The 27,031-nt window shown below is 33.7% G+C and overlaps 1 protein-coding gene across 1 annotated transcript; it reads right to left on the minus strand.

The window, feature by feature from the left end:
* Positions 1–3,332: 3,332 nt before the first annotated feature.
* On the minus strand, positions 3,333–17,515 carry LOC102603065 (hypoxia-inducible factor 1-alpha inhibitor). The gene is made up of 15 exons (XM_006349666.2): positions 17,253–17,515; positions 17,069–17,146; positions 12,795–12,878; positions 12,518–12,688; positions 12,303–12,371; positions 12,081–12,207; positions 11,305–11,377; positions 11,061–11,177; positions 10,045–10,164; positions 9,897–9,915; positions 5,909–5,990; positions 5,454–5,761; positions 4,553–4,668; positions 4,378–4,471; positions 3,333–3,755 (listed from the first exon to the last, which is right to left on the minus strand). Exons 1-15 carry the CDS (start codon positions 17,343–17,345, stop codon positions 3,687–3,689), a joined length of 1,620 nt encoding a protein of 539 aa, XP_006349728.1. The 5' UTR covers positions 17,346–17,515; the 3' UTR covers positions 3,333–3,686.
* Positions 17,516–27,031: the final 9,516 nt, after the last annotated feature.

Genomic DNA, 27,031 nt, shown 5'->3' on the forward strand with positions numbered 1-27,031 from the left:
GCATAGTTGAATCATTTTTTCACTACAAAAGTTAGTTTAGTGACATTAGAGATAGTTAGGTAAAATTGAGTGATTTTTTTTGTTAATAAAGATGATTTAATGACTATGATATAATAACATAAAAATTAGTATATGATTATCTGTGAAATTAACCCCGAAAATTGACTGTATTTGCAAGTCAAGTTATCCACTAGGAAAATGTCTATAGCTATAGCCTATAAGCCTTATTTTATGGAATCGACAAGACAAACGTACATTAAATTTAAATAGAACTTTATGATTAATCTTTATGAATTCTGTTATTTTTTCGATTCAACTTGAGAGCAACAATCTTTAGACGAGGTATTCCCAAGCCATGATCAATTGTATTTTTTTCGAGTTAAATCCTTAATACTTTCTTTAATAGGGTCGCATCATATTTTTCGTAGTTTATTAAGTACCTCTAGTTGAGTTGCTAAACAATGCTTGAATCGGAATGAAGAGGTTGATCCCCACATACAATGGTGAACCACCTTTGCACAAAGGGAGTCAACTTACACCTCTTTATCGGAGAATTACACTGCGTAAATATGCCATGTTTTTTTATATGTATATATACTCTATGGAGTCATTTGGTGTGAGGTACAAAGTATAATAATTTTAGAATAAAATGTAGCATTATTATATCTCACGTTTGGTTGGAGGTATTAGGTTGTCCTTGGACTATTTATCCAACCATTAATTTATCTCATATACATGATGGAATAACTTATCCGGGGATAATTTGTTCCCAACCAAACAACCCCTATATGTATCTCATTAGCTTTTTCATGTGTTTACTTTCTTATATTTTAAATTTTCTTAGTGAAAGTCCTGAATCTGTCGTCCGAGAAATAGTCTTAGAGAGAGGAGAGCCGAAAATAGTAAAAGTATACACAAGTAGTGGGAATTGGGAAATTGTTGAGATGGAATTGTGGACCTCTCTCTTTTGAGTTTAAGAGGGAATTATTGTAAAATTTTCCTATTTCCCATGCATCAATCTTTTTGTTTAAAGTACAACTCCCATGCATCTATCTTTTATATGAGGTATGAGTACTAACCAATTTTACAACTACAACTACAACTATATACACAAAAAGGGAAAAAAATAGTGGTGAAATCGAAGCAAGATATAGGCCTTTTCTAAAGGGTGTAAAAATAAAATAAAAACATGCATATAAGCGTGAGTATAAAAGGTCACTTAGTGTGTAACAGTGGTGGTCCTTAAATTAGTGGTAGAAACAAAGAACAAAAGATAAAGAAAAGAAGGTTAAAAAACTAAAGATAGAGATGGAATTATATTTGTTGAATTAAATTTAAGAAAAGAAAACAAACAATGTCAACGGTTTTCATAAAAGATGATATCTTCACAAAACTCTTTGTGGGCACATTAATTCCATTAGGGATTTCTTTGTTTTTGTGCACCACACTATATACCCCTTTCTATTTTTACCTCCTCAATTCTGACAAGAAAATTATTACATTTTCTATGACCACTAAACAAATAACTTGGAAATCATGCGAGCAAAGATCCAAAAAACTTTGGCCTCTTTTCCCTTTTTCATTTGTCAATTGTAATGGGGATTGAGGTTATTAGACATGATATGACGGAACTCTACCTTATTGAGGATATGATTCTAAAATAAGAGAGCGTAGAAGTAGCGGATTAGGATAGAAGGTTAATACGTAATGGAGTGTTCTCTTACTTCCTAAAGAGTTTAGGCTTAGTTGTGTCTGTCGTACGTATTAGTTTTATTCTAACGTATATATTTTTATGATATTTCGATTATTGCACTATTTTGTTGTTGTTACTATTTTCGTAGTAGTTACTATAGTTTCTTTACTGTCATTTTCCCTTTTCATACTTAATCTGATTTGTTGTACTCGAACCGATGGTCTTTCGAAAACAGTCTCCCTACCTCCACTAGATAATGATAACTAGATAATGATAAGGTCTGCACACAGTCTACCCTCTCCAGATCCCAATCCTCTAGTGGGTATGTTGTTGTTGTTGTTAATATCAAAACCCAAAGAAGTATAGATTGTAGTTTAAGCTTAAACTAGTTATACAAAAAATATTATTTGATGATCAAGTCCAATACTAATAGACAGTAATATATTTGTTTTCTAATTTGAAGTCGACTGATGGTTGATGCCATAAGAGGAGTAGACAAGCAGTTCAATGCAAGTCAAAGCAAAATTTGTTGTTTTTAGGAAGATATTTTAGCCCAAAATATCAATGGAATTTAATTTTTGCAGCAAGTTGCCTCGTCGAATTTTATCTCTTTCCTATATTCGACTCCGGAAATATTCTCTATTTTTTCCCTAAGTGCATCATCTTTGTTCAAAAACCTGGAAACATAGCATGACCTTGATGCTATTATTAAGGATTAAACATAAAATTCTGGGATCTCAACACTTGATAATAAGACACAACTAGTAAAGAGGAAACATGAATGTCACAAAAGAAAAGATGAAAGAAAGAATCACATTCCAAACAGATAGTCTCAACAAAAGTCTATTCAGCATCCAAAGTTACTTGCAGTGGGCCTTAAGGAATTTATAAAAGTTGTGACAGTGTAATTATGGTATATTCAAGCTTTTAGAAAGTTAACATAAGTAAGTAGCAGGTCTAAGGTACATTATATACCATTTGCCTACTAAAAAAGATACTCTTTTTTTTTTTTCATCTTTTGTTCTGTGTCACAGCCAGATAACAAAAGCTTCTATTCTATCCCATCTTTTTACCTTTTATTCCTTTCCTCCTTACAAACCCAATAATTACCAAACCTTCTTTACCATGCCTTAAGTTTCTTTTCGATTGAACTTCGAATCCCCATGCAATGCAAGTGCTGCTTTACTTGAGAACATTCAAGTACCATGCAAAAGGTGGTAAAGGTCTATGACACATGTTTCTAAAGAAGGAAGAAAAAATCAAGGCACATGGATAATTCCAACTTGGTCTTTCGCAGCGCGGGAATCTGCAGGATCCATCATTTTCTTTTGTCTTACTGCTAAAGATTTAGAGAGAACAAAATAACATGGGATAAAAGAACTATATCATTATTAGCTTGGGTTTGGGGATCGAAAATATTTCAAATCTCACATAAATTTGAGAAAAATGTCAAGAATGATTCCTAATAAAGTACTGCCCTTATCTATAAAGAAAAAGAATATTCCAGATCATTATCATCTATAAGCTTTCTTTATGTTGACACCCAAATCACTGACTGACGCTAGCCATTTAACCTTCCCTCCTACGTCAACCCCACGTTAAAAAGATACCAAAGCAATCTTAAAATCAACTAGAGCGGAAAGAAAAAGCACAAACTGTCATATCGAGAATCTCCTTAAACAAAATATGATTCTAAACGACGCAACTCCCAAATCCAAAATATTAGAGGTATTAATTACACAAAAACAATTCTGAACTTCAATATGAAATTATGTCACAAAAACACGCAATAAAATGGCAGCTAAATTGAGTAGGGACTCGGTAATATAGGGTTACAACAGCATCATATGCACAGTACCAAAAGAAGAGGAAAATGGTGGAGAGGGAGAAGTCGGTCATCCAATTTAAATACCAAATGAGGAGGAAAGGGTGGAGAGGAGAAGTCGGTCATCCGATTCAAAGACCGTATTCTTTTTGAAGTGCCAGTTGGTATCTATTTGGTTTGTTGCTTTGGCCCATCAGGATTATTTCCCAGGTACTGACCGAGCACATTTTCAAATGCCTGTAATGTCATGATAAGCAAGGCTAAGTTATTGTAGTCTTCCTCATGATACAATGACTAATGACTAGAACTCAAATGAAGAAAATCCAGCCTTAACAGTTGGCATTCCCATCACATACTAATACACAGGTAAGAGAAAAACGAAGTTGACGCTAGGAAAAACAAAAGACATTTTGCTTCATGCAGTATGTACAAGTACATAAATAAATATCACACACATGAATAGAACCATATCAAATAAAACAACTTAGGAGCCCTGCAGTTTAACTGATCTAAAACAGAGTATGGTATTTGTTGAAAGACTATTAAATAACTCAAAGAACCCTAGTACAACCATCCTTGTGCACTTGGGACACTTCGGGCTAGAGATTAAGTAGACTGATCATCTGTCAAATGTTTCTACCACCAGTTCAACAATGATATTTATTCATATCATTATAGAGAAAAAACAGCATATAAAAGAAGAAATATAAATTCCATTCCTTTCACCAGGAAATACGGATACCAGCTTAATAATCAAAATTACAGACTGCATGTAAAGTTGAATACCTTCTCAAAAGAAAAATGTAAGAGTTGAATAGCAGATAAGTACCACATAACCATAAGGCTTTAATAGACGCACCTGACGAGCAAATAACTCCTTGCCATTCAGAAGTACATCCATAGCCGCAGACTGGTCATCAAACACGCCATAAAAGATCTGGTAGAATTGGTTCCTGTATACATCAAAGTTAACTGGGATATTAAAAGCAATAGAAATTTTCTAGTCCACGGAAATGCATGTGGATGAAACGTACTGGTTGTCTCCTGAAATTAGCTGATCCATCTCTTCAAATTTTCGAGTGAGGATTTCCGATCCAACAGGAGTGAGTGCATGCAATACTAAGGCCTCTAATGTTCTTGGAAAATGGTTCTGGAAATGAGAAGTAACCTCATTAAAGCAATGAAAGGGGAAAAAGTAACTACCACGGAAGAGCTGAATGGATTGAGATGAATAACGCATTGAGAAACTCTTAATAAAACAACAGGCTGACTAGAAAAAACAAAGTGGTCTCAGGGAAAAAGGAGCAAGATAAAACAAACCATGATAAAACAAATCGCATAATCCAAAAATTTGTCCAACCTCCCAGATGCTAAAGCATTTGAGGGATAAGGCTCACTCACTCAAGTATTGGCACAAAATATTTGTCCAATATAGCTAAAGAAAGATTCCACCCATTTTGATTTTAATACACTGGGGATTCCACCCTACAAATGTGGGAACTTTAGGACCAAACCCATAGAAAGGTTATGAAACAGGATGCAGCAACATTTAAGCTTGCAAAAATGTCAACAATAGAACTTAACTTATAACATTGGATACTATTGCATGCTAATGAAACAGATTGAATCACAATTTAACAGGAAATGGTAGCATAAGTCAAATAACCAATAATCATACATTTTCTAATAAGATGTTTCTACCTTTACAAGGCTCCCCCCAAATTTCAACCCCAAAGGAACAGAACAGTATCTTAACCTTTTTGTCTTACTCAGTTGGACTATAGGCTATAGCATATACATCTCCTTTGGTAATTAAAAGATGCAGAGAAAACATCAATAAAGTCGGGTCGAAAGGAAAGAGAAGAAGCTAAGATTAATAATACAGGGCCCAAGATAACCAAGATTCATCGAAACTATTGTTAAGAATGAACTCACCGCCATTGCAAGAAAGACACTGTGGATTCTAAGTGGATGAAGAGTCAAAATAAGATTAGCAACTGGATCATCGCTGGTGCTACATGAGTCCTCTTTTCTTTTATTCGTCTCATCATTCTCCCCAGCAGATGAATTATCTGTAGATTCCGTCAGCTTGCTTGGATTGAGACGGTTATGAACCAATGAAATAAGTTCACTCAGAGACTGTGATGCACATGGTTCCAAATCTTGCAGCATCACTTTCGACTTAAGCTCATCTTTTGAACTTCTGTCGCCACAATTCGTGCTGATTCCTTGGTGTACATGATCTAATGAAAAGAAGAACAGTACTCAGAACACATGAATGGCATACAGGCGTCAAAACGTTTCCCATATACAGGTATTAAAGAAGACCCAAAATTGAAAACTGTATATCAGTGAATACTCGAAACTGGCAAATAGAGAAAATGATTTACCTCTATATGCATTATTAGGCTGGGAAGTAGTACAAGTCATAGTTTTATCCATACTACTTGAAGGAAAATGCAGCATCTTATTCTGCCCTGGTCACCAAAGAGGGAGAGATGAAAATAATCATGTATATACTTTTTTTGAACTTGAGAAAAACGATGATAATCACGTATATACTTATTATCCAACAATATGGTAAATCCATCTTCTTTTTTTTATAAAGTTAAAGTTGCAATATGGTAAATCCATCTTTTGCATTAATGTTTAACAATTCAGACCAATTAAAAGTACAACCAAAAATTTTGCTAAGAAAGCTGCCTATGATAATACTACATCAATTGTTTTGAAGTTGAAAGAACTGTTTTCCTTAATCCATCTTAATTGTAGTCTTTATCAGCCTCTAGCATCACCAACTGCATTCAGTGTTACCAAACAGTTCTTCCTCACTTGAAAATTTCTTGGTGTTTGTTAGATTCCCATATTACTAGAAGATATTGGTTGTAATCTCTTTATATGGTTTGAGAAGTTCTCATCTCATGAACTAACTGTTGCGGTTGTGTTAGGCAGGATCAATAACACGGTCTCAGAGTCGGTCATCCCACATGTTTGGTTAGCAAATGTTGAGCTCCGATGTTATGTCATTCATGCTCCAGATGTTCGGCCCCGTGCGTGCGTTAGGGTATTACAGTCCCACATTGTTCAGGGTATTGATTGTGATCTCTTAATATGATCTTGATGTCGCCTCATCATATAGCTTTTTGGACTGAATTAGGCCCATATTTGAACTTTCTTAGCAACGTCAATACTCAATATACACGTCTAAAGACTATTATCTGCCATGTTATCTCAAATCACCCATCAACTATCTTATAACAATTCATCAAAGCTTTCTTTTGCTTATCCTATCCTCATCACATTATGCATTTCATGTTTATCAAGATGGATCTTTAATGCTTGAATGTTTCTTTGAAGTCTTAACCACCAAAATACCAAGTTCTGGTTTTATTTATTCCTTTGTTTGACCAACAGGTCATTGGAATTAGTCGATGAACGGCTTTAGTTTATTACTTCTCAATTTCAACCGATTTAATCAAACAATATATGGTACTCGCCATCTCTTTTCATGGCAATCCAATCATTGAACATGAACGTATGTCAAACATAAAGACATATGATTTCATCTAATTCTGAAATGGCATACTCACCATCCTAGAAATGATGTACAGAAACATCTTGACATGTCAGAACACATGGACAATACACACACCCAAACCCACACACCCTAGCAAACCCAGCCCAACCATCCTCAAATGACCCCCTCCCCCCTCCCTCCAGCAGCACCCAGCCATTTTTTACCAATTCAAACCATTCAACCCGCTTGAAACATCTCCAGATCCAGATCCAATACAAAATTTAGCATGACAAAACAAATCAGCTCATCCACCACAATATTCGAGCATCACCCAACAACGAATAATACAGTACTCTACTACTAAGTTGCATGGACTCTTCACTTTCAATGCCGCACCCGTGTCGGATTCTCCAAAAATACACTACTTTTGGAGAATCCGACACGCACCAGTTGACATTTTTGAAGAGTTCGAGCAACATAGCTCTACTAGACCTGCTCAAACAACGATAAATCCCCTTAGCCCTCATTTGCAGCGATTGTCAAAGGTGAATCTGCCTGAGACAAAGATGGTGAAAAATAGGAGGAATTTCTGGAGTCAAATCCCACTGAAGGAGACAACGAAAATAGCACCTCATCTTCGATGCCCTAATGAGAACAGATATAAAACCAAGCAAAGGGATAACGAAAGGGAAGAAAAGAAGCAGATTGCTGACGGAAAGAAACAAGAAAATGCAGAGAAGGAGAGATCAACTGCAAGAAAAGAAGGTAAAGGTAAAGAGGTTGCAGCCTAATTTTTATGAAAGGTTGCTGCAACCTTACTAAATTTAGTTAAGCAAACAATGATGTGTGTTGTGTACTGGAGTAGAGGACGTTAGTTGGATGTCAGGGAAAATGTGGAGGGAAAGTAAGGCATTAAAAGAAACAAACTCCAACAATTAGAGGATTTCAATTATCCCTTTTTCGTAAAATTAGATGGTCTTCCTGAACGGGCCTTTTATTTGTAGGTAACACAGACGGAGCGAACCATGAAGGTTATGAAGTTACAAATGAAGAGCAATTTGAAGAAGGACCTTTAATCTATGTATTGACCCCTAATCGAATTGTTTGGGATTCAGAAGTGGAAGAAATTGTATTATCTACTAAAAATGGTCAAATCGGCATATAAGCTAGCTGAGACACATCATATGATATAATAGACAAAATGCCAGTGAGACAACTGACAAAAATGAGATAAATCTCCGGGCAACGAAATCGAATCAAAGCAATGTTTAATGATATGTGCCAGTTTATGTGGAGGATGGTGAATACAAACAAGGTTTCGTTTGGTGAGTTAGGTGAAATCCCAAAATGCCCTATTTTTATAACCTAAGTTCCACGGACTCTTCACTTTTGATGCCGCACCCGTGTCGGATTCTCCAAAAATACACTACTTTTGGAGAATCCGACACGCACCAGTTGACATTTTTGAAGAGTTCGAGCAACATAGCTCTACTAGACCTGCTCAAACAACGATAAATCCCCTTAGCCCTCATTTGCAGCGATTGTCAAAGGTGAATCTGCCTGAGACAAAGATGGTGAAAAATAGGAGGAATTTCTGGAGTCAAATCCCACTGAAGGAGACAACGAAAATAGCACCTCATCTTCGATGCCCTAATGAGAACAGATATAAAACCAAGCAAAGGGATAACGAAAGGGAAGAAAAGAAGCAGATTGCTGACGGAAAGAAACAAGAAAATGCAGAGAAGGAGAGATCAACTGCAAGAAAAGAAGGTAAAGGTAAAGAGGTTGCAGCCTAATTTTTATGAAAGGTTGCTGCAACCTTACTAAATTTAGTTAAGCAAACAATGATGTGTGTTGTGTACTGGAGTAGAGGACGTTAGTTGGATGTCAGGGAAAATGTGGAGGGAAAGTAAGGCATTAAAAGAAACAAACTCCAACAATTAGAGGATTTCAATTATCCCTTTTTCGTAAAATTAGATGGTCTTCCTGAACGGGCCTTTTATTTGTAGGTAACACAGACGGAGCGAACCATGAAGGTTATGAAGTTACAAATGAAGAGCAATTTGAAGAAGGACCTTTAATCTATGTATTGACCCCTAATCGAATTGTTTGGGATTCAGAAGTGGAAGAAATTGTATTATCTACTAAAAATGGTCAAATCGGCATATAAGCTAGCTGAGACACATCATATGATATAATAGACAAAATGCCAGTGAGACAACTGACAAAAATGAGATAAATCTCCGGGCAACGAAATCGAATCAAAGCAATGTTTAATGATATGTGCCAGTTTATGTGGAGGATGGTGAATACAAACAAGGTTTCGTTTGGTGAGTTAGGTGAAATCCCAAAATGCCCTATTTTTATAACCTAAGTTCCACGGACTCTTCACTTTTGATGCCGCACCCGTGTCGGATTCTCCAAAAATACACTACTTTTGGAGAATCCGACACGCACCAGTTGACATTTTTGAAGAGTCTGAGCAACATAGTTTATAATAGCAAGGGTATTTTTGGTTTGGCAACTTCTACAGGAGTACATAGTCAAGTGAAAGTCAGTAGTTGAGGGGAAAATTTGGACCTCTTCCTTTATTATAAATAATAAAAATACTTCTTGAAAAAGGTTCAAACTTTTAGATGATGATGTACTACTCACAATTTAATACACAATAAATGCAAGTATAGTTCCCAGATTCGAGTCTCATCGTCATCCATTGTCAAAGAATTCTCATGTACTTAGACTAAAGCAAAATAATTTGTGTCGCACATGAAGGGACGTGATAAAGACCATGTGTTACTACAATAATAAACTTTTGAATTCACATAATTCAAAAATAATGAATAGAGATTAGGAAAACTAACCATTTCCTTATCAGTCAATCTTCAGTTTCCAACGTAAAGGTGAAAGAGCACCAATGAGCATAATTATTAGTCTATTGTTCTTTGTAATAATACAGAAGAGCCAAAAATAGATCTGATCAATGTAGGAGATGAGGGGGACAAAACTTACCTTTTCAATATTCTACGCAGATAATATGCATCCATATGCTCCAACATGCCAGATATTGTCATGGACCGCCACCAAAAGTTGACAGCGATGGTTAAAACTTCGCTATCCACTTGATGAAACCTAGAATATCAACGCTAATGACTAGGTATGTTCAACAATTGATAAAGAAAGAGGAGAAAGCTAAAATGCTGCAGCACAACTACATATACACATCATCCAGAATGAGTTGATAGATCTAGTGACCAACATCTAAAGACATTTGGTTCCTTCTCAAAAACAAACAAAAAACATCTGAAACATATGGTTACATTGGAGAGTTTCCCACAGTATACATTGCTTCCATCTCCAACAATTGTGTAAAGAAATAATACATCTCTTTCGAAGAACCAAATTCATTCTAAGATTTCAGTAGTCTACCAGAAATCCAGATGTAACTATTGGAATAATTTACAGAACACACTGAAAAGCAATGAGGAACATTCAGTGCAACTTATGCTTCTGTAGGAAAGCACTCCAATAGAATTACTACTCCAGTACTTTCAAGTTCAACCATATAGTACTGTTGATATATCATTTTTTAATTGACAGAATAAGTAGGTACAAAGTACAAACTACAAATTGGAACCTTAGAACATACAGACACAAAGATCTAAGGAAGCATTACATGACACATGTAGCTGATGAAACAGAAAAATTATCCAAAATGAGTAATCTACAATTGGAGCATACACTACACAAGTTATTATCTTGTGAATTGTGTCAGAATTGTATGTTTTCTGCACCAGAAATTCAAAGGTCCCAATTTTGGCCTCAGAACTTATGCCATGGACTTACCTAGATGAACATTTCCTTCCCTAGACCAGTTAAGACCATAGAGGATAAATACTTCTTTAATGATATAATCCATAGAGAAATGCAGACTTACAATATTCAGAGAGAAGGGGAAAAGACCAAAAGAAAAACATATCATGCATATTTATTATTTAAGCAACAAACAAGACAGGGTAATATCTTACCATCCTTCAGGAATGAACAGGGCATCACCAGCATGAAGAACAACCTTTTGCGAAAAGTCACTTAGGCATGTCGCCCTTGGATAGAGTGAAAGATCTGGTTCTTCTAAAGTAACAGAGCTGCAAGGAAACAAAGAATGGAAGTAGTAAATTGGCATGTATATCATCCATGCTATGAGCTTATGGCTAATCCAAAAATGAAAAGAGCACAAAAAGTACATAAGATTACATATAGGAAATGAAATACCTGTGGTTTGAAGCCTCCCCATACAGAGGTAGTGGATATAAGTAAGGAGTTGCAGAAGGTGGCCATAAAGTAACTGCCAACCAAATAAAACTTTTGAGTAAGTTTAAATAATCCAACAAATTCCCCGGAAGGCGGAGTAGTTGATATACAAAACAGACAAGTGGGAAAAAAAACAGTTCATTGCTAATGGATCGTAACCAGATATAATGGAAACTGATAATTGTGGTAGCTCCTGCTAGTAATTGTACCAAGTAGGTCAGAACAAACAGGCTGAGGCATCCTTTATTTTGGATAAATTGATAGACATCAAAACAAAACCAAATACATTAAAACTGACAATTGTGGTAGCTCCTACTAGTACTTCTGTACTTGTAACTAGCAGGCAACACCAAATAGCCAGAGGTAATCCATTAGTATGGATAACAAATATAAGGACCCATTATCTTCCTCATCTTCATTTTATCTTTAAAACTACAATCTGTGACTACCAGAAATCAAAGCTAGCACAGAATATTCCACCAAGAAGTAAACTGCCATAGCTAATCTTTCCTTCCCAAGCATCAAGACTCAGAGGAGAGAGAGAGAGAGAGAGAAAGAGACAGACAGACAGAAAAAGGAAACAGAATACTCAAAACGATGTACAACTTTCTATCTATCTGGTGTTGTTCGGTCACTCTAAATGTACAGTGATGGAATTGGTCCCACAACCTCCCACAAGAAAGAATACCATAGCATGATAATGAACCTTTTTCCTGTAAAATACAGAAATATCTAACCTTCCTTGCATCCAGAGACTATACATAAGAGGTTGTGGTGTGGATCGTAGTGTGTGCTGGATCTAGCCTTCATGCTGTTCATCCACAAATTAACAGAAGACAGGCTTTTGGTCTCCAAAGGTACAGGCTGCAAGGTAGAGCTTTAAATGTCAGTTAAATAGAAATACTACACCCAGAAAGAAAAGGGTTGATCAGGCAGAGGGAATGCATGCATTCTCACACCGTTTGAATATCTTCTCCAAGGCACTCCAGTTGCATGTGATCCTTTTTCTCAAAATTCAGAATTGGTACCTGAACACGAAAAGATTTTATCCAGGACTAGTAACATTTCTCTAGAAAGAAAGAAATGAGACTACTCAGTCATCATCAGGGAAAGATATTAAAAGAACACAAGCCATCGGCTGGTCCCAATATCCTATCGTCAACAAAATTATCACCTGTGCTAAATAAAATTGCTGAGGAGCTTCTCCAAAATGTAAATCAGTTTGCTCAGTGTCAGATACTACAAGACTATGCTTCTGAGATTCCAAAAAATCATCTCGCCTTCCATCCCTATTCTTCAATAGGCCCAAGCAATATCTGATAAAGGTAGAGAAGCTCAATGGGACCTGAAGTGGAGGGAGATATATGTTAAAGGTCCAGCTGAACAAAATAATTCTAGAGTATGAAGTTTGCATTTCATGCTCTTGAAATATCTCAAAACAAAAAAGTTACCCTTTCATGGCTTCTAATATCACCATAAAAGACTGGTGCAGATCTGGACAGCATAGCTTCCACAGCTACTGAGCCTACACGTTCCTACATAAGTAAATGGAAGTTTCATAGAGAACACATCAGTCACTCGTCTTAGAAATATATGTGGAGTAAATGAATTTCATAAATACTTCTTTTCATTCACATGATTGTGTTTTACTGTCCTGTACCAAAACTGTGTGAGCATGGAATCCAGTTAAGTCACATAAAACGTTATGTGAAAGTTTTAAACCCTATCAGATAATTGTAAGCATCGCTAGCATCTGCTTCATGAATCTCAAAGGCAGAAAGATATTTTTTTTTTGTTTTGATAATGTAGAAGTTCAAGTAATTACCTTTCAGGAAAACAGAAAGTGATTAAGAACACTCCTCTTCTTTTTTTTTTTAAATTGGCAAAATGTTATATTCATCAGCACCCAGATTAAGAACATTCCTTCTTCCAACTTATTGTACATTTGAGGCATCTAGCACATCCAAACAGAATATTGCAGAAGAGAATGAAAGACTTTAAGCACCCGAGGGTGTCGCCTATTGGTCAATGAAGTGGGCTGAGAACCATGACATAAGTTCAATTCCTAGCAGAGACAAAAAAAGACTGGGTGGTTTCTCTGGTACCTGTGTTGATGGGAGGTAGCAGATTACCTATGGAATAGTTGAGGTGCCCACAGGCTGGCCCAAATACCACAGTTATCAAGAAAAAAGGACTTTCTTCTCAAAAAAAAAGAAATATGGAATACTTTAGATTTGCTAGGTGAGACCAGGCTAGATGACTTTATATCATCCTCGTCATCCTAACTGCCGATAGAGAAAAGAAGCGCAGATAGATCCCTAGATAAGAATATGTTAGACAAAGAAGCAAAACCCATACCAGAAGGCTGATAACAAATAGCACAGAGAAGCTCCTCTACGATGCAAATGAATCATTTATCTTTCACTCTTTCAGCATTAACTGTTCGAAAATGCCTTTAAAAGTCTATCTCTTTGCTTCTTCTAATCACTACTCTAATTGAATGTTGTTCTTTTTTAAATTTGCTCCAACAATTCTTGCTTAATTAACCGTGGATAGGATCAATTTAAGCATTTAACGTTCCTATCTGCAAGAACCTGACGGGGAGGAAGTAAATATAAGTCAGCATGTTCATGTGAAAGAGGCAAGTGAAGAGGCTTCCACCTCCCACAGCACTGTAGCTTTGCAAGAATACTGTGGGAAGTGCTTATCAGTTGGTGGGGAATCAGCTCCCAACTTTAGGGAGTGTTTCAAGTGTCAAGGGACCAAACCACACAGAAACAGATCAAGGAGGGCTATCGGGCATGCTATCTTTTAAACGACAGGGACCGAACTGAGAGCACAGGAGAAGGGTGTTCAGTGACAGGAAAATTTGTATGAACAGATAAAATCAGTTTTTTATTCCTTTGGCTAGTTTAGCAGCACGAGGCAAGTCTCAACCTGTATAAAGATTTGATGGGTTTCATAGAATCCCTCAATAGTCCTGGCATCATCTCAAGTAAGTTAAGTCTTTGAACAGATAAAATCAGCTTTTTATTCCTTTGGCTAGTTTAGCAGCACGAGGCAAGTCTCAACCTGTATTAAGATTTGATGGGCTTCATAGAATCCCTCAATAGTCCTGGCATCATCTCAAGTAAGTTAAGTCTTTGAACAGATAAAATCAGCTTTTTATTCCTTTGGCTAGTTTAGCAGCACGAGGCAAGTCTCAACCTGTATTAAGATTTGATGGGCTTCATAGAATCCCTCAATAGTCCTGGCATCATCTCAAGTAAGTTAAGTCTTTACGAAGAAAAGTGACTTACTTAATTCAGATTTGATATATTCCAAGTTTTCCTCCTTTACATGTATGTGAGTCTTTCGTTTGGTGTAACTTCATGTTATAGACATCGGATATACTTTCATTATAAAGACCTTTAGACAGAGTTGAGGAGGAGGAGACGATATGCTATATTTCTGCAATCCGAATCTTGTGTAGGTCTTTGAGAATATAACTTAAAATTATCAATTAAAAAAAATAATTAGCTTTCAATCCGATCACTTGTTTCTGGACACTAATGCTCTCGAGCTTCTCTACATTTCCACCTATACTTTATGAGTGAAATGAGAGAGGAATCAGCTCATTATTCAACTAAGCAAACAGACAGGTTCCCCGTACTTCAACTTTAGTGCATTTGTAATTGTAAGAGAAAGAGACAGCTTGAGAGAAGTTCAAAGTTATTTGAGAAGGTTAAATTTTATATGGATTTAGGAACAAGGCAGTTACTTCTCCTTTTGTGTTCTAGTTTTTCTAGTTTTTCAATTATTAGTTATTGGTTTTGTACAACAAGGCCAGATGCTAAAAGCTAATAACTGATTTCACTTGCATAAACAATAGATCAAACAACAAAAGAAGTTGATGTTTTCACAATTCATATTAAGTCTTGAAAACTTCATTGGTGGCAAACAATTTCAGTTTCAATGATTTGCAACTATAATATTTATACGTCCAAATGTCATTTTATACCTACATTATAGCTTAGTTCTACAATAAATTCTATTGTATTCTCATGATTTATTAGTGATTTAGTCCACGAACTAACATATGTGAATATATCTATTGTGTGGGATGAATTTGTGTTTGAATGAGCTAAAATTGGAGACAAAGGAGTTAATCTTGAAGATGGAATGCATTGGAGTTGAAGCTAGAGCTAATGGATGAATGGGAAGTGATGAAAAATCAAGAAATTAGAAGTTGAAGGAAGAAACTGCACTTCAGTGGACCAAGTCCGTGCCACGGACTTGGAACAGAAACTCGAAGATTTCCTGAAGGCAAGGTCCACGATAAGAACATGCCACAGACTTGGCACGCATCGGAAATAACTCCTATTCTACTACAAAATAGAACACTTATGTGATATTTTAATCATTCGATACTTGGTGGAAACCTCTTGGACGAGTTGGGGAAGTTATTTAGGGTTCTTTCTTGCCTTTTTACATTATTTTAGTTCTCTTCAATCTATACAATTGTTATTCGAATCATTAGCGGCCAGAACCCTCGTTTCTAGGGTTGAGGCAATGAAACATGATTGTATAACATTGTTTTGAGTTCGTTATTGTGGTTTATCATTATTGGTTGTTCTTATGTTCGTGTTCTTACTACTTTAATGATTAGCTATCATTAGAGTAAATCTATAAACCTTTTGTGACGGAATCTTAGTTAGAAAGAAGGACATAAGGAATGAGTTCTACTTTCTAACTAAAATCAGGGATAGATTGGTTCAAATACGGGAAGATAACTTCATGCACCGGAATTGGTTGGCCTTTCACACTCAATGATGTAGTTAGGCGTCCAATTGTGGTAGAAGGTTAGAGGCTCGGGAGACCATAACCATATTATCAACCCCATGAATCAACAACTAGGATAGGTAACTTAACCAACAAAGAAACTTAGTGTTATACATGATTGTGAAGTACGCCTTGACCCCGAAATTCCCCTCTCATTGTTGACAACCCAAGTACTTACGTCCTCTCTCAATTTACTTCACGTTAGAAGTTACAGCACATCAACTGTCTTTCGGTTATGATCGCACTTGTTCATCTTAATAGTTTAACTTGAGTTAGTTATTTGCTAAGGAATCTTGTCCCTGTGGGTTCGACATTCGGTTCCTGAAAAAAGTCACTATATTACTTGTATGACTACGTATACTTGCGTGTGCGTTTGGAGGCAACAACATGTTCCCCGTACTTCAACTTTAGTTCATTTGTAATTGTAAGAGAAAGTGATAGCTTGAGAGAAGTTCAAAGTTATTTGAGAAGGTTACATTGTATATGGACATTAGGAACAAGGCAGATACTTCTACTTTTGTGTTCTATTTTTCTAGTTTTTCAATTATTAGTTACTCCATTAGTTTTGTACAACAAGGCCAGATGCTAAAAGCTACTAACTAATTTCACTTGCATAAACAATAGATCAAACAACAACGGAAATTGATGTTTTCTCAATTCATATTAGGAATTGAAAACTTCATTGGTGGCAAACAATTTCAGTTTCAATAATTTGCAATTACATGCAAATTCTAGACCTCAACGCCAGCAGTAAGAAATTTCGTGTAAATTCCAACAGTCCTCCTCAATTTCTTTTTGTTTCTATTCATCATACTTATTTTTTAGTTAGCTTAATAATTTGAACAGAATCAGGCGTCATTTAATAGCATAAGTTGCAAAGCAACGAAACAAGAGAAAAGAATACCTGCAAGTAGATTAGGCCACCGTCCGACGGGTTCCATTTTGAGAAAGCCTTCCAATTCTTTATACATCCTTTGAAGACCTAAACCAAAGAGAAACAAACAAAAAAATGATGAGCACACCAACATAAACAAATTTTATGTGTTCATATAGTGCGATATGCATATTTTCTAAGTTAGAGAAGTCACCGCTGGAACGTTTTTGGGTTCAATTTGAGAAGAGAATATCTCCGGTGACGGAATCTCGGTAAATGTGTGAATTCGCAAATTTTCTTCCACCATTGTTACTACACTGGTGCTCTGCTCTTGCAACAGAAGATACTCGCTGCTTGATGTTTACGTGGAGTGGACTGGAACAGGCGGTACAATGGCTTTGGAAAGAATTTACGAAGCCCAACAGCGTTGAATTTTGAGAAAAATACGGCCCAGAACGCTCGGCCACGGGCCATCTAGTAAGAGCGGAGAGCCTGTTGTTTTTTTGGGAAATTATACGAAATGAATTATGTAATATAGCTATAATTTTGATTATTTTTAATTGGTAACTATAGTTTTGCAAAATTTTGATATTAGATTTCCTAATTGTATAAATTCAGATTTTGTGTTATTCAATCTCTAATTGTATAAATTCAGAATTTGTATAATTCAGTTCCTGATTGTATAAATACAGAATTTATATATGCTTACACTAGTTATTTGTAAACGATTTATGAAAAAATTAAAATAAATAACCTTGTTTTTATACTTCAAAGCGAAATATGCAAACGGAATTCTGCAATATTCCGAAATGTATAAATACAAATTTTGTAGACATTTACCATATTTGTATATTAACAAGCGAAATATGCAAATGGGCAAGCGAAATATACAAACGGGAAAGCGAAATAAACAAATTGCAGCCTCCATAACAAACAGAACTATAGTTATGTATGGCAAATACTGAAACTATAACTATAGAGTCTTATTATGTCTATTATCTTTGCTACTTCTGAAATTTTCTCTTGTTTATTGGGTAATTACATCAAATGACCATTCGGTCAATTTGATTAAAAAATGGTTAATTTCTTATCCACCTTCGTTGTTGTCGTCGTGCCAAATTCTTCTTCTTTTCAAAAATTCAATGTACTGCAAACGTGAATCATTTCGAGTGAATTATATATCAACAGACTCGAAACATTGAGAGGATTTCATATCTAAATTTTAAGATTGTTTAGAGGTGATTTTGAGTTGATCAAGATTGAATAGTCGATGTATATTGCATGTATAATCAGTGTATATTTCATGTATAGTTAAGTTATATTCAGCTTTTTGAGTCTATCATAATTAGTGGTGTCAAATGGGCGGGTTGGGTTGAAATTTGTGATATTAAAATGAATTGAAATAGAAACTGGTTTGGGTTATGACCCGCCCAAATTTACTTTGGGCTCAAATGAGCTAAAAATCGGGTTGGGTCTTGACCCGCCCAATTTGACCCGCCTAATCTCAGTCATTTTAATATATTGTTATTTACTTTTTATAATCACAATTTGAATTTCAACTCAAAAAAAAAAGTTACACAATGGATAGATAAATCTCAAAAGATATATTTATCTCAAAAGATATAAATATGTGCATACCTTAAATGTGAGAATATACCTTACACTTATTCAAATAAAGAATTTTAAAACAGGTTGAAATTTAATATTAAATTGGGCTCAAATGAAGATTAATTTAAAATGGGTTAAAACTTGAATGAGTTGAGATTGAGCCTAATTCAAATTATCTTTGAGCCCAACCCATAAAATTCTGGACAGGTTAACTATATTTGGCTCATTTTGACACTTTTAATCATAATGTATAGTCGGTGTATAGCTCATGTTAGGTAAGCTATATTTGTATAGTTAGTGTATGCTTTTTATGACTTTTAGCAAGCCATATTGTATAGTCATTGTATATTTCCTATGATTTTTAGCTTCTTTTTTTTTTATGTAAATAAGACAGTTGTATTTATTGTAAACTAATTACTTTAGTGTATATATTTGAAACTACCCCTTTGTTTTTTTTCGTAAGTTAGAAATCCTAACTTATGGGTTTCGACTTATTTGAGGAACTTTCAAAAACACATTATAATTTGGGATTAGTTAAAGATGTATAGCTATAGTTTTCTTAATTACAGTTCGTGACTACATGTTAGGAGGATGAGAGAGATGAGAGAGATTCGGAGAGGGAGGAGAGAGGCGAGCAAGATGCAGGAGAGAGGTACAATAGATTTATATATATATGATCGATAATTGTATCACGGATACAATTGATTTGTATTAATAATATAATTGTACCGTAACCTAGCTACATGTTAAAAGGAAGAGAGATGAGCGAAATTGGGAGAGAGGGGAGACAGACGAGCAAGATACAATAGATTTGTATATCTGATCAATAATTATATATTTAATCAATAATTGTATCACGAATACAATTGATATATTTGATTTGTATCAATGAAAACATTTGTATCAAAAACTAATGTATTTGTTGATACAAATAAGTTGTATCAAGTGTATTAACGAATACAATTTATTCAATTAATGCAATTGTATCAAGTTATATCATGTTCAAGTGTATTAACTAAATACAATTTTTTTTATAAACAGAGACAATTTGCATCAACGAATACAATTGTAACAATGTTATATTTCGTAACAAATTATTTTTGTAATATGCATGTGTTTTGTACCATTTGTAGCATTGCAAGACACCATTTGTATTTTAAAATTTAAATCATAATCAAGGATCTCTATCATTGAAATATCTCATTTATATTTTGTATTACTTAAAATTATATGTATAGTTGATAATTACCATTTGTATTTGTATCATTGATTGTTACAATTTAATTAATATCACTGACCGTTGTCATTGGTATTTGTATCACAACGAAGAGGAGGCGAGAGAAAGAGGATAAAGAGAGGAGAGAGGCGAGAAAGAGAGTGCAGAGAGAGAGAGGAGAGGCAAGTGAGAGAATGCAGAGAGAGGGGAGAGACGAGAGAGTGCTATAAAATCCTAACTATAACTATGGATTGTAATTCTTTTAAACTATAGTTATGTATAATAAATGTATATCATAGGTTTATCTTACTATGTATTATTTTTTTTAAATCATTTTAGCTTAAAATCAAGTGATTATAAGCATTTTTAAAATTCATCCAAACACTAAAAAAGTACTTAAAAGATATATCAGCTTTAAAACACATAAATAAATCAATCCAAACAGAATCTAAGTTACATATTTGATTGGTTGGTGCTAAAAATAATGGGTTTCTTACTTAAATATACAAGCAACAAAAAATATATTTGACAAAATGATCACATGTATATATAATGTCTCGATATTGTATAAATAGTGTACAAGCGTGTGTGTATATATATATATATATAATGTATAATTATGTATCAGATAGGTATATTTTCATATACATTATTTATACAATATTTATACGTTGCAACAACTCATCTTTCTCAACCAATTGATTTTTTTTTCAATCCCAACCAAAATTAATATCAGCATAACTAATCTCGACATTAGCAATACACCTTATTCAAATTCTATTTACACACTTTACCAGATGACCCCTTGTAATTTCACTTCATTTTCGATCAATCAAATCAATTAGAGCAAAGTATATAAATAATAGTCAAACATGGGCTCTATTGTGACATTTATTTTAGAAAATTATTTGATTTTTTAATGGAAAATTCGCATATAGCCACTCAAAATAACTTAATTATGCTATATAGTTATAGTTTGTTAATTACGATTCGTAGCTAGAGGGAGGAGAGAGGCGACCGAGAGAGGGCAAAGAGTGGAGAATATATATACATATATATATATATATATATCAGTTAGATAATTGTATATGTGTAACTAGTATGTATATGTATCAATGATTGTATTTGTATATATGCATACAATTTGTATTTGTATACAATTGAATCGTGTTCAAACATTTGTATTTGTATATCCAGTCTCTCTCGCTTTATACAAACACAAATTATACATTTGTATTTGTAGAATTTTTGTTTGTATAAAGCAATAGAGAGAGACAAAAGAGAACTAGGCAAGGAGATATTTGTATTTGTATAATTATAAATGTATAGGGCGGAGAGATATGCATTTGTATATCAATTTTCTCTCGCTTTATGCAAACACAAACTGTAGATTTGTAGTTGTATAAATTGTGTTTGTATAAAGTGAGAGAGAGAATGACAGAAGAGAGGGTAGAGAGAGAGATTGGGCAGGGAGAGGAGAAAGGCGAGAGAGAAATGACTGAAAAATATGAGAGAGGCGAGCGAGATTCCAGAGAGAGTGGAGAGAGGTGAGAGAGAAAGGAAGAAAGGAGAGCGGCGAGAGAGAGGAATGTAATTATAGCTAGAAGTAAGTTTTGAATTGTAATTAATGCAAACTATAACTATGTTAGCTAATTAACTAGTATATGTTTGTTTAACCGCAAAATTCTTCCCTCTATTTGTTTTATGTTTTGCTTTTTCCTTATTTGTTTTCTTTTCTTTTTTATTGAGTGTATGAATTTGATTTTAAAAGATTTGATATTTAAAAAAAGAGAAATAGTTTAATGAAGTCTGTACTTGTATGAGTTTGTATTATGAATGTTTCTACTTAATACTTTACCAACTGAACCCATAGAACACAATATTTTAAAGATTTTTTAAACTTGACATTCTATGTGGCATAAACAATCAAGGAGCGTGTGATATACATATATTAGGAGCGTGAGACCTTGTAAAAAAGGGCCTAATAGTCACATTAAGGCTTTATAAGTCATCTTCTTTCTCTCATTTAATATCATTGTTAGACAAATTTGAGTTTTTTATTGCCTCTTTCTCGATCTTCTCTCTCCAAATTTCTTTCCCATTTTTTCCGTCTTTATACTTCTCTATTTTTTTTGCATTTCTATTAGTTTTTTGCTTCAATTTTTTTGGTGAGTTCCATTGTATTCCTTTTCATCACCATTGTAGACACGTATTTTTGACTGAACTTAAAATTTTACACCATTTTTAGAGAGCTGAAATATTTTTATAAATATAAATTAAATATTTTGACTTTTCTTTTATTTTATTAAGTTTATTTTAAAAGATTTGAAAAACAACAAAAAATAGAATCACTTTTTAAGGTAAGTTTTATTTTTCAATGGTTTAAAAAGAAATGAAAGATTACAAAAATCTATATTATTTTAAAATTAAGTTTTTATAAATAAGCTAGTATTATTTAATTTTATTTTTTTTGTTTTATAGATGTTTGTAACTTTTTCTTAGATTTTATTAATTTTAAATAATTAGTTGGTATATTGTTATAATTTACTATTTATAGTTAATTATTATTCTTTTAAAAGTAGAATAAAACTGAAAAATAAAAAAATAACCTAAATAATCTAACTAACCTACCCCCCACACACTCCCACTCCCTCACGTTCTCCTCAACTAAACAGCCCACTACCCACTCCTATACCCACTAGACTACTACTACAAATCTGCAAAACAAAAAACAAACCATATCCTATATATATAAGACACATACGTACGGGAAAAGAAAAAAAAAAGGGAGGAGGACACAGAGATATATGCATTGACATTGGCAAAAAATAATTATACATTGTACTTTTGTTTTGTCCACTGACCCAAGTTCATCCGCACATCACACTTTGCTACCTTCACTCCACTCTCACTTGCAAATATACATCGTACCTTTTGCACATTGAGATTAAAGATCTGGGAATTTATTCTTCGCGGTTTCAAGTTCGTGGCTCCTGATTATTGGTCCTTTCTTCTCGTGTATTAGTTTTCACAAGAGGTAACCTTTATTTGTCCTTTCTTCTCGTTAACTAATTTTCACAAGAGGTAACATTTATTTGTATTTTATTTTTTGCATAATTTTATGTCATTATTGTGCAAGAATTAATTTCAATATATTGAAGTTGTTCAGATTTCGTATGTGTTTAATCTGTTTATGTTATTAATGTTGTGTACTGAAATATATCCGAACATGCTATATGACATGTGAATATTTCTTACTTGTTTAAGAGTCCATTCCTCACTCTCTCTCCTTAATTAATTATCAAAGTTTTTATGTTCGTGTCTTACTAATTTGAGTGAACTCTTCTTTTGGGTGCTAACAAAAACAATAATAATAAACTTGTTAGGATAAGGAGAAGCTACGAAAACAAATTAAATTAAAATAGATTAAAAAGAAAAAGAAAATAAATGAACAGAATGTAAAAAATATATATAAAATAATGATACAGAACGTTAAAAAACAAAAAAAAACTTACAAAGAACAAAAAATAAAAAATAAAGAAGAGAGAAGTAGAATGAAAAAAAAAATATAAAATTAATAAAACAAAATGTGCAAAAAAAAAAAGTACAAAAGTCATCTAAAACAAAGTGTTCCTGTTATTCTATACGACATGTAGATAATATTAGTTTAAATTTAGTATAAATACTAAAGATTTTTTTTATTTTTATCTTTTCTCTAAAAAAGGCCTTTTATGGGTTCATTAATTATATTATTAGATTTGGTTTAATAACTTACAAAAAATAAAAGTTTTATCTTAAGATTTTTTTTTACTTTATTGTTAATAAAATAGGTCAACATGTGTCATTAATCATTAGTTGAAGCGTGGTTTTAATTCATATGTTTGTTTTATTCAAAATTTATTATTTAGATTTAGAATAGTAAAAAGTATATATATAAATTAACCATGCTATGTTTTGTTAATATCTGAAAGCATAATTGCGTCAAGATGATAAGATTCAACATAATTAAATTTAGTAAGCCGAATGGGGGTAATTGAAATATAGGAAAATTTTGAACACTATAATATTTTGATGTCTCTATCTATTTTTAGACTATTTTAATATAATCATAGGTATTTATTAGGCTCTATTATACATTATATGAGTAATAATAATTAAATTTCATCTCAATTAAGAATGTGGTTCCACATCTTTTTGAGATACTTAATAAATTCAAGGATGCGGTTACGCACCTTGACCAAATTATTTTAATAATTAATTTTGTTAATTCAAACCAAGAAGTGTAAATTGAGATTATGAGGTGTGATGAACTCGAGAGGGGAAGACAGTTATGTCTCCAAATGTCAAGACCGAGAATACAGTTATGCATCCAGTTTAAGACTAATAAAAATTCAACAATTAAAAATAAGCAAACCATGGCATATAGACACAAATTATCCAAAAAATATATCAAGATAAGTATAAGTCAATAAAAGCGACCGTGCTAGAACCACGGGATTCGAGGGATGCCTAATACCTTCCCCTCGGTCAACAGAATTCCTTACCCGAATTTCTGATTCGCAGACCAAATAAAGAGTCATTTCCTTATGATTAGGGATTAAACAAAAAGGTGACTTGGAACACCATAACTCAATTCCAAGTGGCGACTCTGAAAAAATTAAAATAATCCCTAATCAATATAGTCACTTAAATTGGAAAAAACCCTCCGCGTTCGTGCGCGAAAAGGGGTGTGACAACCATGACACTTAGTTTTTGCTAGAATCCTAGAATGTAATCAAAACCATTAAACATATTATTGAAGGCACGACACTACTACAAAAAATATCATACACTAACATTAGGCATGAAGCAAAGCAAAACCCCTAAAATTTTAAATAAAATTAGTGTAAATCGACTAAAACCTCAAAATCAAACAAAGACACAAATAGAAGATAAAATCCAAACTAAACAACAAATAAATACAAAAATAAGTTGAAAAACTTACATAAATAAGTTGAAAATCGAACAAAACCAACAAGAACACTCAAACGATTTCGTGGGAATAAAGGAAAAGTGAAAAAGAAATGGGTGTCTAGACAAACAATGAGAGAATGAGGATATGAAAAGGTTTTAGTTCTTTTAAGACTATACCCACATCATTTTCTGCGTATCATCTTATAATTATTTTTAAAATTATGTGTCAGCGTTCGTGTTACACGCATAACTGAATAGTCAAACAATCATTTTAAAATATTGTGTTTCGATGGGTTTATATATAGGTGCAATTAATAAGAGGTTAAGTGGAAGGACTCAAAATACAAAAAACATACAAGTACAAGGATCCATTAGATCATTTCACCTTGAAAAAATCATGAACAAATTGTTTCATAAAAGATACATAACAATGATTGCAACGGAACAATGTGGACGAAGAGAAGAAAAGCAGTGCGCAACGTATAACGCCGGTAAGAAATATGGTTGAATGACCAATTTTTGTAATTAATCATAATTTGATTAAAATTGGGCCTAAAAATTCTTATTTTTATGAGTGTTAGCTTAATTCGTCTAAATTTTGATTTTTTTTCATTAGACATATAGTCAAAACCTTATCTCTTCTCTTTCACAACCGTTTCTGTTTTCTCTCTCACACATGATTCACCTTACTACCTCTCACTTTCTTCTCTCTCATTTTGCTCCACTTGTGAATTTTGTAACGATAAGCTTCAAACAATACTAGAATCAAACCACAAATATTAATTTGTGTTATTATCAACAAAATAAAAAAAATCATCTTCTCCTAGTTCAACTTGGTGGGCTTTGAGAGTGTTTTTAAGTGTTATACACACCCATACTTACGTATGTTTTGTTAAGGAGATGCAAAATGAACATATCGAGGAGCAAGATTAAGGTCAACTTTATCGAATGTTACTTCTTCATTCATTACTTGGTTATTTTCTTACTGGATTATGCTTTCTAACTTTTGCAATCGAATTATGAGTGGCTAAAAGCCCTCTGTCTAAGGATATGAATATAACTATTTTATTGATTATTTAATGGATATTACCATTCATGTTTTATTTTTCAGTCTATTTTGTTGCTTGACCACCAATAGAATGAACTAATAACTACTAGTGGAACGATTGAGAGGAGAAGCTGGGAATGGAACATAGGTTAAGGGAAGTAGGATTCGTTTGCGGATGAATTAGTGGCTAGGATGGAAACATACCTAGTTTGCCCTACTTAGCTCAAATGCAAAAATAAAATAAAAAAATTCATTTGAATTGATTTACCACACCCTGACTCAACGATATAATTGTGAGACTATAACTTGGGTAGATGATTAGAGGTTCGAGAGGGCCATGAACATATTATCAACCTTGTGACTCAACAATTAGATAAATATCTTAAATATGCTTAATAATGGTAAATACGTATGATGAAATTACGCTAGTATCATAGTCCTAGGCTATAAAACTATGTGAACCACTCATGCAATATTAAACTTCATTGCTTTACTTGCCTCAGCATAATAATCACTCTCAAATAAACAACCCAATTTCTTCTGAAATGGGACGATAATTGTTTGCATAATTATAATATTTTAATTAATAGTGTATTAACAACTAAGTCCTTATGGGATCGACAAACCTGATTGTCTAAAAATGAATATTTTATTACTTGCGATCAAGTACACTTTGATGGGAGAACAACAATAGGTTGAGGAAGTACTGAAGAGAGATGATTAGGCAAGACGTGACGATGATGATCAGTTGATCGAGGACTTGACCTTAGATAGGAAGTTATGGATGATACAAATACAGATAGAAAGTTAGTTAGGTGATTGTGTGGTGTATCACTTATACTTCCATACTATTAGTTGTAGTATTACTGTAATAGTTTCTTGTTATTCGATCTTTGTTATTGTTTTATGTATATTTTACTTCAATCATCATATTTATTTTTCTGTAGTTATTTTTCATCCGTAAGAATACTCTAGCATGCTTTCTTTAGTGTTTTGTCATGACTTCTCCATTTTCATTGCTTTGAAATATTTTTACTTGAGCCAATGGTCTGTCTGAAACAACCTTTCTATCTCCCAAGATAGGGGTGAGGCAATCGTACACTCTACCCTTTCAAACTCTACTTGTGAGATTACCCCGGATAAGTTGTTAGGGGGGGGGGCGGTGACG

This window comes from Solanum tuberosum, unplaced genomic scaffold (assembly GCF_000226075.1).
Source record: "Solanum tuberosum cultivar DM 1-3 516 R44 unplaced genomic scaffold, SolTub_3.0 scf00110, whole genome shotgun sequence".
Classification (NCBI taxonomy): domain Eukaryota; kingdom Viridiplantae; phylum Streptophyta; class Magnoliopsida; order Solanales; family Solanaceae; genus Solanum; species Solanum tuberosum.